The sequence below is a fragment of the Falco cherrug genome, chromosome 1 (genome assembly GCF_023634085.1).
Source record: "Falco cherrug isolate bFalChe1 chromosome 1, bFalChe1.pri, whole genome shotgun sequence".
Lineage (NCBI taxonomy): Eukaryota > Metazoa > Chordata > Aves > Falconiformes > Falconidae > Falco > Falco cherrug.
In genome coordinates, this window is record NC_073697.1 from 11,550,879 (window position 1) to 11,567,146 (window position 16,268).

Below are 16,268 nucleotides of genomic sequence, written 5' to 3' on the forward strand. Positions count from 1 at the left end.
GTGCTGTGACAGCTCTCAAAAACAGAAACAGAACCTCCATGTTTAGAGGATCTTCTTGTACCAATGCTAATAAGCCAGTTCCCTCAAATGTGTAAGTCATGCTGACAAAATGACATTTTGATAGTTCCACCTGCTAATACAGATACTCGGTTAGAAATCTGAGGTCCTGGTATTTCTAACCAGCATGGCTACATTTAGGAACTCCTGAAATGTAAATAAGGTGAGAATCTCCCCTTTATTCAGGTGTCAACAAATGTCTACAGGTCTACAAATGTTCACCTGCAGCACTGGGAAACCAATAAGGAGATTAAAGTTTCCTTATACACAGACCAAACAAATAAAGCTTATACACGCAATGAAATTCTGCCTTTTTTTTTTAAGGTAACATTAAACAGGATTTTTCTGTATCTACCATTAACAAGTATTCTATAGGGTACTTTACAAGTGCAATTCTCCAAAATAAAGGTTATGTGCCAGTTCTTCTGCTCAGGTTCACTTGGATTATTTCAACAGTTTTTCACACTTCTGGTAAAAAATACACTCTATGACAAATATGCATCTGCAGATCTGAATGAGAGCCCACAATACCAGTTTTTCTGGCCATCTCTTAATAACTTAACACTCTCCTGTAATGAACACCAGGAGTCCAGAACCTACCCGTGTTTCTCAACTGTAAGATTGGTTTGTTCAGTATTGCAAAAATCTCCCTGTGTAAGACAGACTAACCAAAAATACTTTTGAAAAAAAAGGAACTAAAAGGACCACACTGACTTTTATCTGAGAAATAGTAGTTACAACACACACACACACGCACGCACACACGCACGCACAGGCATGGCACCACTGTGGAAGTATGGAATTCAGCGAGAGCCAATGTACCTGCAGGATAGCTCTTTCCTAGGAAATTAAGCATTTCTGTACTACTTTGCAAATACAGGATACGCACACTTACAACAGAGGCAAAATATAGCTATAATCAGCCACTTTCCTGGGAGATGCAACATTCCTTTTATTTTGGTGTTATTTACAAGGATAAAGCAGTCAATCGCAATTTTTTATTTACATAAATTGAGAATTCAGCTTGAGGTCAGAAAAGCTGATTTTATTGCTGTCTTTCAAGTATACACCACTCACTTCAACTGGTTTTGCAGCATAACAACAGCAAATTTATTTTTTTTTTTTCCAGAAATAACATTGGAAGTCCCATCATGGAATTCCACAATTTGTTCACTTGGGAAAACACCTACCTGTAAAAGAGAAGAAGACCCCAGCCGGCAATAACCCATTAATTAAATGGGAAAATGACTCTATAGACCAAAAGCATCAAAAGAAAAAGGACATTTTAGGTTTCATGGGAGTTGACAACTCTTTTATTACAAGAATGAAACGTTGCAAGAAGGTGTTGGATCATTTATTGAAACTAACATTTGCATAATTTTTCAGTGGTTTGCATTTGTATTTGTAACATTTGAGACTTAAAAGAAATAAGGGAAAGCAATATCCCTCCTTTTTTTCTTTTTTTTCTTTTTTTTTTTTTAACATGCCCGTGTGGCAAGAATGCTGTAAATTTGACAAGGGTGGTACCATCTATATACATTTAGGAAAACATGCTTGCTGTGGGTGTACAAAAATAAAATTTATTTGTTAAATTACACATAAATATAAGGTACAAATGTATTTTTAAAATACAGATAAAGATAATCACACTTGCATTGTGTACATATGAAAATACAGTATTTTAATATTCAACATACACAGACACATTTATGATAAATGCAACTAGTTGGCAATGCCAGTTCTTCTCAGTCTGTTTTTTGTCCTTTTCTTTCGCCCCCCCCCCCCCCCTTCCAGTTTTCCATAAATATGGAAAAAAAGGCTTTTGAAACAATTAGTTCTGCCGGACATCTTGCAGCAGCTTGTTAATTTCTGCCACCAGCTCACTGGCATCCATGAGTTCGTGTTTACCATCACTGAGGTGGTTGAGCACATTGTCAAAATCATCTTCCTCGTAATTCTCTGGGATCTCCTCCATGGCTGGCAGCCACTTGGAGGAAGGCTGCGCGCTCGAGTGAGTCCCCATAGTGGGCCCGTTGTTGGCAGGATTTTGGAAATGTGTGCTGGCTGCCCAGGCTGCCACCCCCTGCGGATAATTTACAGTCTTGGCTGGCAAATGTCCCTTCCTGCGCTCCAACGAGTTGGAGCGATCCATCTCATTGCACTCCGCGTAGGCATCTAGCGAGGGAGGCAGCAGGCGCTGGAAGACACTGCTCATTTCAGAAAGGAGAGAGGAGGTACAGGTGTCCCCTGAATCCTCCTCGCTCTGGCAGTCTTTACCAAACGTGGAAAAGCTCTTCTTTTTCTCACTGGCGTCAGCAGGCTGCGCATCTTCCTCAAGGCCCTGCTGCTGCTGCTGCTGCAGCTGCAGCTGCTGCTGGGGTGACTGGAACTCCTCTCCAGGGATGAACATGTTACTTCTGTAGTCAGAGGAGGGAGAGGGCAACGGTGGCATCCAGCACTGGTCAGAGTGCCCCAGAACCCTGCACTCCTCCGTGCACAGTCGCATCGCTGCAAGAGAGAAAAGAGGAGAGTGAGCACCCGCCTCCTGCTGCAGGTAGCACTGAGCATTGGCAGGGGCTAACACAGGGACCCCACTTCTCCAGAGATCTTAGAATCCGGTGGTTGGGTTCACCTCCTGTGTGTAGGAAATGGCAAATACAAATAGTCTGGATCTAAATATACTCACATTGCCGAATGGTCTCAAAAAATGGGAGCGATAAATGCAGAATATGTATGACAGTAATGGAATCTCTTAACTAGGGCTGCAGATAAACATGTAAATCCTAGGTGGAAAACAAGTATTCGTGACTTAAAGCCATTTGTTCCCTTTGTACAGTGCTGTTTCATTCAAATAACTAACTAACTAAATAAATAAATAGAAGCGTTTCTACCTCCAAGCATTTACTTAAGTTTTACTGAAGTCTTCCACATGCAATTAGAGAAGCATATAAGTGTAATAAAGTGGGAATAAACGGACAGGGGAAATCAAGAAGAATGAACTGTCATGTGCAGAGGGATCTCCCTCTTCAGTAACACATCTTCTGATCAGACAGCGAGGGGTATGTTGAATATTGCCTTTTTAGCTGAATCACCTAAATTTTAGCCAGTTATCAGAACACCTAGGGTTTAATTCACACCCCGTGTGACTCCAGTGTTTATACTGGAGTTACCCTGAGATGCACTTGCAGCTCTGTAGCTCAGGTAACTGGAATGTGCTGGCTCAGGCGCTGGCACAAGGGGGCCTCTGACCCACAGGGTGGGCATCCGGAAGGGCTGAAGAGCAGAAGACAACAGAGCCACTCTTTCAGCTGCCTGGTTTTAGTGGTGTCTCTCAGGGAGAAACAATATGATGGGGCAAGTGACTGCACCCCTGGGAGCTACGCTGGTCTGAACTGGTCCATGGAGGGGCACTGCAAGAGTCCTCTGCAAACACCTGAAGAGGTCTGGGTGTGCAAAGACGGATGTGCCAGGAGAGAGGCTAAATTTTCCTCTCCAAAGGGAACTGATTCTGTAGGACTCAAAGCCTTGGCTCAGGCTGGGCACTGCCTGGGTACCTGGCAGACCTGCTGGAAAAGGCCTAGGTGCTGCAGCAGCACTGACTTGAGCTGGAGTCACATACTTCAGAATAAAGTTTTCAGAAATGCCAAGCTCTTTGCATTATGCATGTTCTAGCCGTAAGAAACTTTTGCACTAATCCCCTGTGAATCAACAGTTAGATTAGCCCACACAGTATAGTTTCTTCTTCTTTCCCTTTATATACTGAATACATAAGAAATGTTTGCAGTTACGCCCTGTAAATTTCCCTCATTTCTCATCACATTTCCCACCTGGCTCTGGATCCACTCAGTTTATCAAAAAATCTTTTTGCAGTGGTGTAAAGAGAACGTATTTCAGCTTAGGACGTACCAGTGACTGACAAAGTCCTACTCTCATACTGTCAGCAGTATTTACCTCTGCGCTTTATGCAGCCTTTCATATTGTTCCCTTTCCTAATGCCCTTTCCTTTTCTCCGAGTATAAACTTTCGCTGTGAAAGTGAGAGAGTTCATACGCAAGAGTATGAACTTCTTCAAGAACACAGGCTCTAGCTGCAGGCTGAATATCGCACAAGCTACTGCAGATGGCCTGCTGATCCAGGGAGCTGCAAGCAAACACCAACACCTAGAAAATACCAGTGGCTGAAGTCTGGATATGAGCGACTGAAACGCCTTCACGCGCTTTGCTCCCACCTATGAAAAGCACACCTGTCCTGTTCTACAGAAAACGCCTAAGAGTTAGAAAGGAGCAGAGATAGCGAAGTGATCCATGGTGCTTGGACGAGCTCTCAACTCATCCCAGAAGATGAGGATTACTTTTCTAATTAAGAAGACTCCTGTAAATTAATGAGAGGCTTTCAATGGTCTAGTATTTCATTACTAGTGAGCACTGCCTTATTGTGAGTTTTGTTACTGATGTTGTCAGGATTGGTTTTGGTATAAAATAATGAATTCTGACATTCCTGAACATAAGATCAAAAGATACTCTGAGCAAACTGAACGGTGTCATAGTCTATCCTTAAATCAGCAATAAATAAAAGAAAAACCCAGATGCACAACAGCATTTTATTTCTTTTAGCCAGAACGTAAAGCTTATTGGTGAAGATTTAAAGTGAGAGAGAAAAAGAAACAAGTCTTTCAAGGGTAGTTATTGACCTTTCTGTTCATGTCATTTTCGAAGTTTTGGGGGACTGACACCATTCCTTTCCAGTTCCACCTTAAAGGGACAAACTGGAAGAACTTTCTCACAGCATTTTGTCTGTGTCCAGACTGACAATGCAGAAACCTTTCAAAATGGAGAACAGGAAACCTGTAGGAAGTTTTCTTTTCCTTTTCATTTGTTTGGATTGCCAATCAGTTCAGGTCTCATCTGAACAGGTTCATCACACTTATCTGATAGATTAAGACCACGTGTAGCGGCAAACAGACATCTGGGTGAACTTAAATGCCTGTCTTGATAGCCCAACCCAGTTCTGTCTGCACTCAGCAGGAGTTTTCCTCACTTTGAATGTGATTAGCCGGGTGCTTTTGGAAATCCTACCCGTTGGCTTCCTGTTTAGAGACCCAAGTGCAACAGCTTAAAACGAATCACGAATCACGGGCACTTCAGCCAGCCAAGAGGGCAGCCCCCCCTGCCTGCTGGCAGCCCCCAGCTGCCCGCCGGGAAGGGGACAAGCTCTGCCTTGGCAGCAGCGGGGCTGGATGCCAGTGCAAACATCATTGCACTTGAAGTTCTCCTGGCAACTGAGAGCTCCAGCAGATCCCTCCCTGGCTCTTTGCTAACCACAGGAGTGAATGAGACATGCCTCGTGCTAGCTGGCAGAGGAATACGTAGCAGGAGCTGGGGGAGATGAGGATAAAAATATATTAGGGCTCCAGATTTAGGTTAAAGGTTTGGAAAAAATAGTAACTTTTCAAGACCTCCAGTTTTGAACCATTAAGTGTAGAAGACTAGTTAGAGGAGGCAGGTGAATGGCTGGGTAGGTGACACAAGACCTAGCCTGAAGCAAAATACACAAAGCAATTTTTAAAGTAAAAATGTGTAACAAGAACAAATCAGACTTTTGGGGTTTACTCTTGCCTAGCATAACAGCATATTTCCCAGGGTAAAACACACCAAGGCCAGTGTGTAACAACAATAAGCTGCATAGTAATAACTTGAGAACTTTTGGGTCATTGAAAACTGGTGTTTTCCATGGCAGCAGAGAGAATGAGCTGCAGCAGTGCATCTCCTCTCCTCCAGCCCTGGGCAACACACGGGGGTTGCTTTAGGAGGGAGTACATGCTGCACTGCCCCACAAAGCAATGTGCCCCACGTATGAAGTGATTTTACTTAACTTCTTAAGTTTACACTCTTGGTTCAGTGAACCATATTGAAATTACCCAGCCCTGTTGGTTATACTGAGAAAACTAAGTATGATGTGAAATAATTACAAGACCTAGGGTACAACCAGTGGCTGTATAATTACTAAAGTAATTACAAAATCCTCATATCGGTACTTAGCATGATTTCCCATAGACTCCTTTATTCAACTTATAACTGGGCTTAAATTTAAAAGTGGTACTTCATACAGATGAATATGGATGTATATGTCCATCTTCCCTTCACTCGCCCTTTTCCAGCTTTTTCCTTTTCTGCCCTCTGTCCCTGAATTGTACCTCTTAAGCTCTTTCTTCTAGAAATCAGGGTCGAAAGATTTAAATTCTGGGATATATTTTGATCCTTCTCTTGCCACTCAAGTTCATTTTTCGCTAGGAGAAAAATACACTTTTCTTTCCTCTCCATCCACATTTCTAGACTACCCTCACAATTCATTTCTGAATGGCAGAAGTTTGTATCCTATGGATCAAACCCTGTGTGGAAAATGTATCTCCCAAATTATAGTTCAGTGTATTTTTAACAAACCACAACTGCCTGGCTTTGCAAAAACATCCACCCAGTCATTAGAAGTCTAAGGACATGGAGCAGATCGTGCTTTTGGGGGGAATCTGGAGCCAGCTTAGGATGATATGAATAACAGAAAAAAAATGTAGTCATTGCTCTAGGCTGACCTTCAGTTGTGAGTGAGGTTTCATTTTGCTAGATATGTGAAGGCTTCAGCTCAGTATTTATCATGAAGCAGAGTAAAAAGGAAGGAAACACAGGGCTTGAAAGCTAAAGAACTTTTGCTTTCTTAGTAGCAGCTTTATCAAAGTGACAGCCAGGCAGCACTGTAAATAAACCGGTCAGCTTCCATTGTGCTCTCACCTGCAGGAATTCTCCCATCTGTAAGGAAAAGGTCACTGAATCCTTCCCCAAGAAGTCTGTCAATTGGAGACTCTCTCCCCAAATCATAATCACTGTCTCCAGCTTCACTGTCACCTCGGCCACTGTCTTTCAAGCTGAATTTATCCATATCTTGTAGGGCATACCTGTAAAGAGAATTGTGGCGATTGTGGAATTAGATTATGTCATGTACCTTATATTCCACTTTTTGATTAAAGAGACATGTCTGTATTTTCTGGTACACATGCATGCATATGTAGCAGAACAGTTCAGATCCTTACCTGTAGCTTCTGGAATACTTGTTTCCTCGAAAACTTGGCCTTGGTTGATACTGGCCCTGGTGGAGCATCGAGAGAAGCTGAGAAACCTGCTAAAGAAAGGGTGAAAAGACTGATTCCATGAAATGAAATGAAGTTTCTAGTTGTAAAACCACTAATTCACTTCTCAGGTTTGTTTGTAGGGAGGTTTGGCATTTTTTTCTCCTTTAAAGTTTAATTAAATCAAATTCCTGCACATATATAATGCAGTACAACACACTATTTTGTACTGTAGCGTCTGCCACAGGAAACATCTAAAGACTTTGTACAATGAGGAAATGCACTGCTGTTCATTAGCCTCTGAACTCATAATAATTAATTCATTAACAAGTTAAACAAGTAATTAAACAGAGCCGGAGTTTTGTTTTGTTTTAATAGATCAGAACCAACCCTTTACCATTCCAGGCTCCTAGTTCAAAACAAAATGCCATCGCTCTGCATGTAAAGAGTTACCAGGATGCAGCTCTCATTTAAGCTACGCTCATATATTACAATAGCTGTACTTAAACTGTGTCTGTGTTTAACCTTTTAGTTCTCCATCCCCATTAACGAAAGACTTTCCTGCATCGTTTCTCTGTAGAAATACTTGGGCACTTCTTAAACGGAGCCATACAGAGGGAAAAGGAAGGGAAGGCAGGGAGGAAAGGGCACTAAACCAGAGCAGAGTACTGTCAATTGCACTCCACTGTTTCGACCTTACCGGGAAGAACCCAGAAATAACGTTACTAATAACAGATTTAATCCTATTCCCCGTGGTAATGGCTTCAGTTGATATTGTGAGTAAAACTGCAAAGCTGTGACATCTAAAAAGAAATCCATAGCACGTTCTCACTAGGCAGAGACCCACTTGCCTGCTGCTCTCCCAGGCTGCACGCAGAGCACCTCCATGCTCCCAAGGGAACGCATGAGTGAACGTGTGTGTACACCATGGTATGGACCTTACCTCAACAGCCGGAGTAGCGTGGGTGAGTTCCAGCGAGAAGTTTTCAGGCACGTGGTTAGAGGAGATTGTCACCAGGCTGTTCAGCGATTGGTGGCTGTGGTGGCTCTGCCGGCTGCTCATCTGTCCCCTTTCCAGGGTCGGAGATGGCGACGGAGAAGCTCTGTGGTGAGATCTGATGGGCAAAGTGCCATTAACTGTTGGCACTAACGTAATGTCCCCTTTGTGGATCTGTCGTGAGGGTCGTTTTGGGTGGTGCTGGTAGGTCGACTCCGCCACGCGACAGTTGTAGGATCTGGTGTCCTTCTTCTCCCGATTACATCTTGTAGCAAAGATAACCATAATGACCAACAACACAGCACATATCGATCCTAAGGATATAATGGTTATCATGGAGACATCCAGGGAGGGCTGGCTCACCAAAGTTGCTTCTGTGCTTGCAAATGAATAAACATACTCAAAAACGGTGCATTTCAGAAGTGCTTTAGTACTAAGCTGAGGGCTGCCTTTATCCTGGACTATCACAAAAAACTCCCATTGTTTTGCTGGCACTGATTCTATGCTCACATTGATAGAGATGTCACAAGTTTTGGGATCCATCACAAAGATGCTGTTTTCCTTGTCAGCGGCTATGGAGCAGCTGAGCTCAGAGTTCATACCAGAGTCTCTATCCGTGGCCCTTACCCTGGTGACAAGAAAGCCAATGCCAGCATCTTTAGGGATGGAGATTTCTGCTGTGCTGTTGCGTAGCACTGGCCCCACAATGACGGGAGCGTTGTCATTTTCGTCGATGACGGTCAGTACAACCGTGGTATTACTAACAAGCTGCTGACTCCCTCCATCCCTAGCTTGAACCACAAAGGCAATTTGATTTACTTCTTCATGGTCAAAGGTTCGCAGGGCATAGATCGCCCCATTGGAGGGATCGATGGTCACATAGGTTGTTACAGAACTTCCCAAAATATAGCTCTCCAAAATGGTGTACGTCACCTGCCCGTTGTCACCTAGATCTGGGTCTGTGGCTGTGACTGACGTGATGTACGCTCCCGGAGAGTTATTTTCCAAGATAACAACTTCGTATCTGTTTGTCTGGAAGCGGGGAGGGTTGTCATTTTCATCACTGATTTGGACAGTAAAGTGTTTCACTGTGGAAAGACTTGGCGTTCCCTTGTCCTCCGCTATTACAGTCAAGCTGTATTCAGATCTCTTTTCCCTATCTAGAGTGGCATTAGTCAAGATTAAATAGTTATTTTCATAAGTCTTTTGGAGTTTAAAGTGGCCATGTCCATGGAGCTTGCAAACTATCTCTCCATTCATACCAGAGTCCTTGTCTTGCACTCTGACCAGGGCCACGAAAGTGTCCAAGGGTGACCCTTCAGAAACGTAGGCTATCTCTTCTTTCTCTGGGGACATCAGGTTTAAGTTAATTTCAGGTCTGTTGTCATTCACATCCACAACTTTAATTATGATTTTGCAATGAGCTGGAATAGAATTCGGCCCCAAATCTTGAGCCTGAGCATCAATTTCATAGGATTTGGTTGCTTCATAGTCCACTTGCTTCAGGAGGGTCAGGTGCCCTCTTTCTGAATCTACCTTAAAAGTCTCTACAATTTTGGCAGAAACATGACTACTGAAGGAGTACACGACTTTACCGTTAGCGCCCTCATCTGGGTCAGTGGCATTGAGGTCTATGAGCAAAGTCCCGATGGGTGAGTTTTCTAGGAGCTGGATTATATAGGACTGCTGCTCGAAAACCGGGCTGTTGTCATTAGAATCAGAAATGCTTATTTTCAGGAGGGATGAGCCGGATCTCTGAGGCACCCCTTTATCTGAGGCAGTGAGCTGGAGTTCATAACTTGACTTCAACTCCCGGTCCAGCTCTCTGACCACAATCAGCTCCGCATACTTAGCACCATCGGTCCTGGTTCGCACCTCAATGCTAAAAAAATCATTTGTAGAAAGGGAGTAAGTGTGAAGGGAGTTATCCCCTACATCTGGATCAAAAGCGCTGTCCAAAGGGATCCGGGTTCCTACGGCTGCGCTCTCTGATATTTCGATCGGGATGAGAGCTCTGGAAAACTGGGGAGAGTTGTCGTTAATATCCAGCACTTCAACTTCAACATGGAAAAGCTGCAGATGTTCAGTGGGCAGAGTGATCACATCAAACTCGATGGAGCAGTTTAAGTTTTTCTGGCAGAGTTGCTCCCGATCAATTTTAGCCCCTATGCTGATCTCTCCGTTATCCTCGCGGACTACGAGCAAGGGAGAATTCCCCCTCTGCATGGCTCGAAACCGAACCGAGGAAGGGTTAGGCATTTTTAATAAAACATCAGCTACATCCTCCGACAGTCTCGCAATTACTGATCCAACTCTCTGCTCCTCATAAATCCTGTATTTCAAATTCCTGCCGAGCGCAGCCTTATTGAAAGATATTATCATCAGTGCAAAAATGAATATAAAGTGCATTTTACTGCCGAGCCGGTGCATTGGTAAGTTTCTGCAATTCATTTCTCCCAGCAAGTTACAAAGCAATTATTTCGACTTCCTCCGGTACCTTAACCCCAGCGCGCATCTGGTCCGTGCAAACTTGAAAACGCCTCTCCTAGCCAGCCGAGCGTTAATCTCTCACCAGATCAGAAAACTTTTTTTTTTTTTCTTGGTTATATACACACCGTGCCGGGACATCCAGATACCATCCGCACGCAATCCGCGCCCGCTCATGGGACTCGCCGCTCCGCTGGCGGGGCCAGGGCAGGGCGCTCCGCTCCCGCTCCCGCTGCCGCCAGCCGGGCCGCCGCCGCCACCGGGCTCCGCCGCCGGGCTCCGCCGCTCCCGCCGCGCCGCGCTGCGCTCGCCGCCCCTCGCCCCGCCGGACTGCCCGCCCCGCTCGGCGGCTCCAGCCTAAAACCCGCCGCCACCGCGCCCCAGCCCCCCCCAGACAAAGCCCCGGCCCGGCATGTGCCGCGCCGGCCCAGCCAATCAGCCCGCCGCCCGCCGGGGCCGCCGCGGCGCCCGCACCCAGCGCGCCGGGAGGGGCTGGGGGGGGGGGGGGGGCTCCTCCTCCGCCGGCCCTGCCCGCCCTGCCGAGGCGGGGGGGCAGCGGCTGAAGGGCAACTTTAACTCGGTGCAAGGCCCCCCCTCCCCCCAGCACTTTCGAGCGGCTTTTTGAGGGTTTAATTCCTCCCCTTCCTGCCGCGAAAAAATGCGATCGCGCTCCTCATTGACATACTTTTAGGTTCCCTTGCTTAACTAACCGGGTTCTGTTCGGCGCGCCGGCTTAGTAAAGGGGCGGGGGACACACACACACACGTCCCTGTCACCGTGCCTCAGCAGCGGCTGCTGGCGCTGCCGCACCTATTACCTGCCGTGCTCAGCACCGCGGAGCCCGCTCCGCTGCCCCGCACCTCTCCCGCCTCCGCGCCAAGTCCGGAACACTTCGCACCCCCCTGCCCTTCCCCCGGCTCCCGCTCGCCGCGGTTCTGTCCTCGGCGCAGCTGCGTTTGCCTCAGCCTGGGTCTTCTGTGTGTGCCCCTGCCTCCGTGCGTGTGCCTGGGCTCATTTTACGGGGCTCTTCCAGCGGTTCTCCAGAGGATCTTTTTCGCCCTGGTTGAAAAAGCACTTCGTGCTTCACCGTGACGATTTGTGCCAAGCGCACCTTCTACGTGCCAAGTGTTTTAAAGAAAAAGAAGCCACAAGGCAGATTAAGTGTTGGGGAAGTGACACATTCCTTGCCTCCCTGCGACTGCTGAGAACTGTTTTCACGTTTACACTGCAACCCGTTTGCACAAAAGAAAATCGCCTTGTGACCGAGTCGGTGATGCGCTTTGTGCGCACCAGGAATGCCACAGATCCTTACGGGAGCTCCCGGCGATGCGCCGTCTCCCTCCAGACGGGCCTGCCTGGGATGTGATTCACGTTTCCTCCTTCTTGCCTTTGCTTTTTAAGTTTCGCATTTTAGCCACTGCCTCGCCGTGCTTTCCCTTCTTTTGCTGCTAACTTTGTCCATTTGTTTATTGGCGCTGCCCATAATCATACCATCGCTCTCTTTTATTGCTCCCCTCTCTCTTTTATTGCTCCCCTTTCTCTCTCATATTCCCCCCCGCCTGTCCAAAAAATGTGAAAAGTAAATCTCTGTTTTTCCCAATTTACTTACTCTCAGCAGAGCTCAGCCAAAGTCACTAAGAAGGTTCTTGCTGAAAAAGAAAGCAGAGGAGGCTCAGCGTGAACTCTCCCTCTTTTTAAGCATTCAAAAGCATTTTATAAGCCATTGTCTCTTTTTTTTCTTTTTCTTTTTCTTTTTTTTCCACAAACCAGCGCCGTGTGGCAAATTGTGCAGAATAGAAATGCCCATAATAAATGTATTTAGTACTGGGTCACGCTGATGAACATTCTGCCCCCATGAATAATACTGTTTTACAAGTTTGCAGCCCTTTCAAATTGCTGATCCCCAAACCCTATAGGCAAACTAGAAAAGCTAACACAAGCAACTGGGACTTTAGAAACCCATAGCCATCTGGCCTAAATCTCTAACAATCCAAGCCAATAATTATATCAATTCAGGCTTTAGTGAACCTCTTCGCAAACACCAAAAGAGCAAAGAAAGGAATTAGTGGCCATTCTAAGTTCTGGTGGAGAGAATTCAAAGATAATCTAATTCCATTAGTTCATGGACAGCTTTTTTTGCAGCTCTGATAAATCTTCCTAAAACATTTTTCCAAAACACTAGTGTAAACTCTTTTCTGACGATAATTGGGGAAATAGGTTCAATTAAATGCTGTTCTTAGTGTCAATAAAAAGCATTTTGTTGATAAAAGAAGTCACTGCCCCCTTATATGATGAGTACAGGAGATGAATAATTCATAGTAAAAATAATTTCACTACTTAAAACCCCAAATGTTATACATACTCTTAAATGATAACGTGTTCTTGAAAGTAACTGCTTAGTACATTTAGATATGCAGAATTTGTTTAATGCAATTTTTATCACCTTCCAAATAGTAATTCCACTTCATCACATCCATCTTTCTCAGAGGCATACTCTGTGTATTAACAGATAGCAGGATACCTACAGATAGGAATTAGAGCCCTCTTCTCTTTTTTTCTCTTTTTAAAAATACATTTTTATTTTGCAACTTCACTGGTCAGGTTATATATAATACTATCATTTAAGTCCACACTGCCTTGGAACTAGCCATTTACGCTTATAATGATGATAAAATGTCATTGGCACAATAGTCCTTATCTGAATTCTGAACTGAAGTAATGAAAAGCCTTGCCTATTTTTTTTTTTTTTTTTCATCTGACACTCATTCGAACCTAAAAGTGAGGAGGATCACATCTTAGGGTTGTTTGTTTAGACTCAGCAATATTTAAGCGCGTGGTGGTTCTAGAAGCGATACTTCTGTAGGGCGCTTCTGAGCATCCACAGCACTGCCAAGGCTGATTCCTCCCATATCCAGTGAAAGAGTTTTGTCTGAAAGTCTGTTAAACTCCAGTCCACCTTTGACATGGCAGACTTCCCTTACAAAGAAAAGGGAGAGTCCCACGTGCAGCCAGCAGACACTTCTTGGGGAGCGTGGTATTGTGAATGCTGTTAGGCACGTGAGTGGAGTGCTGCTGGCCTCCTGGAGAGTAATCTTGGTTATTCCCACCTAATATGGGTCTATTCAGCACAATGTTCTTCTCAAAAGTTGCGTTCAAATTCTCCAGTGATGTACCTGAGGAAGAAAAACAAACTGACTCCAAACAGCACTTCCATTTGCCTACAGTACTGCTTCACAAAACACAGCTGTGCAACAGATTAATTAATTTTTCACTTAGCTGAAAGTAGGTTCATTTCTGTGGTCGATATACTTTAAAGTCTGTCTTGTTTCTCTGAGGAGTTTTATTGAGCTCTCAAGCATATATTTTCTTCTAAAAGTTACTGATCCCCTAGATGCGCAGTATATATGCAAAACTTCGGTGACAGAGAATTTTACTTTGAAGAACTATTTTGAGAAATAGTCCCTCAACAGGGATGGGGGAGAAAGAAAATAATTTTCTTAACAATGACAGAAGCACAGTGAAATTAGCACAGTGCCGTTTGGTTCATTCCTTTCCTCACACACACACACACAAAAATGAGATTTTATTCACTTTCAGTGTGATTTATTGCCTTATGTTGCATTATGTTACAAAATGTCATATGCACTATGCTCCAGCGCACAAGACATAGCAAGACAAAATTTGATTTGACACTTGCGTAATGAATGTGAAAGACAAGTCTTCCTAAGTCAGAAGTGTATTTTAAAAGAATATTTCTATCACAACACATGACAAAACTGGGGGGCTTCCTCTCTCCCTATTCTCTCTCTCCCTCATATTCTCTTTCTTGCTCCCTCTCTGCCCCCCTCTCCCTCCATCCCTCCTCAACAAACTTGTTTCCCCAAGTAAAACAGAGCTCTCCCCGGTCTTTGTACTTTACATTTCCATCTGTTGCAGCATGAGTGCAAACTGGGTGAATGAGTTGCCTTGTAGGCAAACCAGCGTTGCCATTTTATCCCCACTTTTGGACCCACAAATAGGCTGACCAAAGGTCAGGACGATGCTGCTCCGTGGTGTGGGTGAAAGGAGGCTGACGTTTCGATCTGATTTTTTGCACAGATGACCGTATTATAAAACTCGTCACAAATTCACACTGTATTTGTCCAATCTACTATCAGTCGTGCTTACACCCGATACCTTTTTCAGAACTGAGGTGCATCAGAGGCTGGATTGCTTTAAGAAATATTCAAGGCAGAATGGGCCATTGGATTAACAGATACGACCTCTGTATCACAGTCTTCTTAATTAAGCCCCAATACAGTCGGTAGGGTGTATATTTTAATCTGTGAAATACTAAACAGCATACCTCTATCAGGCATCAGTTACCTAGTTCACTTGAAAAAGGCAGAGAATTGGTGATCTAAAATGGGGACAGGGATCCTGGCAGGCAAATCAGAAAAGAAAAAAAAAATATCTACATGATACTATCAATCCTGACCTCCACAAAATCCATGCCTTATATACACATACTACATACACATACACCTGTACCTTAAAGGAATCCTGCTGAAGATACCCTGCCTACCAAGGTCTATTCCCAGTCAGAGCACTGCCCCTTCTGTGCACGTGCAGTGTCCGGCACGAGCAGTCTCAAAGGACACCTCAGAGACACCCAGGAAACACTCGGTAAAGGTAATAGCTGGATCAGGAAAAAGTATCTTTCTGCCCCAACAAATGGCCAGTTGAAGCCCTGAAGCAAAGGCTTCTTCCTACCCAGACCCAGAAATAAACAGAGGAATTTAGTTCAGAGCTCCGATATTTTCACTTTTCCAACTTGATTAAAAAAAAATAATAATCTGATCATTCATTAAAATACATCAAGTCACAAAATTCTCTACAGTTGCTGATGGGTGAGAAATTTTTTTTTGATAAGTGAGTTCAAAATCAGATTTTACATTATCATCAATCATCGTGGCAAAGGGCAGGGGATCAGATTTTCTTCTACATGAGTAAATTTCCATGGCAGTTTTGCAATGCAGCATTGTGTATATAAATAGCCAGTTAAACCCGTATATGTTCCATGCATGGTAAGTACTGTACCTAGATATTCAGTCTCTTTCTGAGCCAATAAAACATTTATCTCTCAAAGTTTTACCAAATGCACATGCCTGAGACTTACGGTTTACTAAATTTCTATTAAAAGTAAATGCCTGTAATGTAACACTGGATGCTTCTGAATTATTTTGAGGATTAGTTAATACAGTACTAGATATAATGGAAATTCCATTGTTTGATCACTCTAATTAATTTATCACTTCGTGTAGTTATTTCCTTGTAAAGCATGAAGTAGAATATCTCTGTTTGATAGCTGTTTACCCCAAATTGCCTTTAAGAATAATGTATGTACTGCAGCAAAATGAGGCTGTGTATATTACACATGCTTGGGATAAAAGGCGCCTGTCAGAACCATGGTACACCTTTCCCACCACACCTAAGCTGACACGGGTGACACTGTGTGGCCCTGTTCCACTTTCTCACACAGCCACCGAAACCCAGCTGTAGGTCCTGTTGTGTATGACAGATACTACTGCCCATTTCCTCGTGCATCATTTTTTTCCTTCTGTCCATCTC

The 16,268-nt window shown here is 44.3% G+C and overlaps 1 protein-coding gene across 2 annotated transcripts; it reads right to left on the reverse strand.

Annotated features, from left to right (window-relative positions):
* Positions 1-1,396: 1,396 nt before the first annotated feature.
* PCDH18 (protocadherin 18) lies at positions 1,397-11,271 on the reverse strand. Of its 2 annotated transcripts, none has more exons than XM_005439176.3 (4): positions 8,118-11,271; positions 7,139-7,227; positions 6,840-7,003; positions 1,397-2,565 (listed from the first exon to the last, which is right to left on the reverse strand). In XM_005439176.3, exons 1-4 carry the CDS (start codon positions 10,620-10,622, stop codon positions 1,889-1,891), a joined length of 3,435 nt encoding a protein of 1,144 aa, XP_005439233.1. In that variant the 5' UTR covers positions 10,623-11,271; the 3' UTR covers positions 1,397-1,888. The 2 variants fall into 2 exon arrangements, with proteins under 2 accessions (XP_005439233.1, XP_005439234.3); XM_005439177.4 differs by having other exon boundaries at positions 7,139-7,224; positions 8,118-11,268.
* Positions 11,272-16,268: the final 4,997 nt, after the last annotated feature.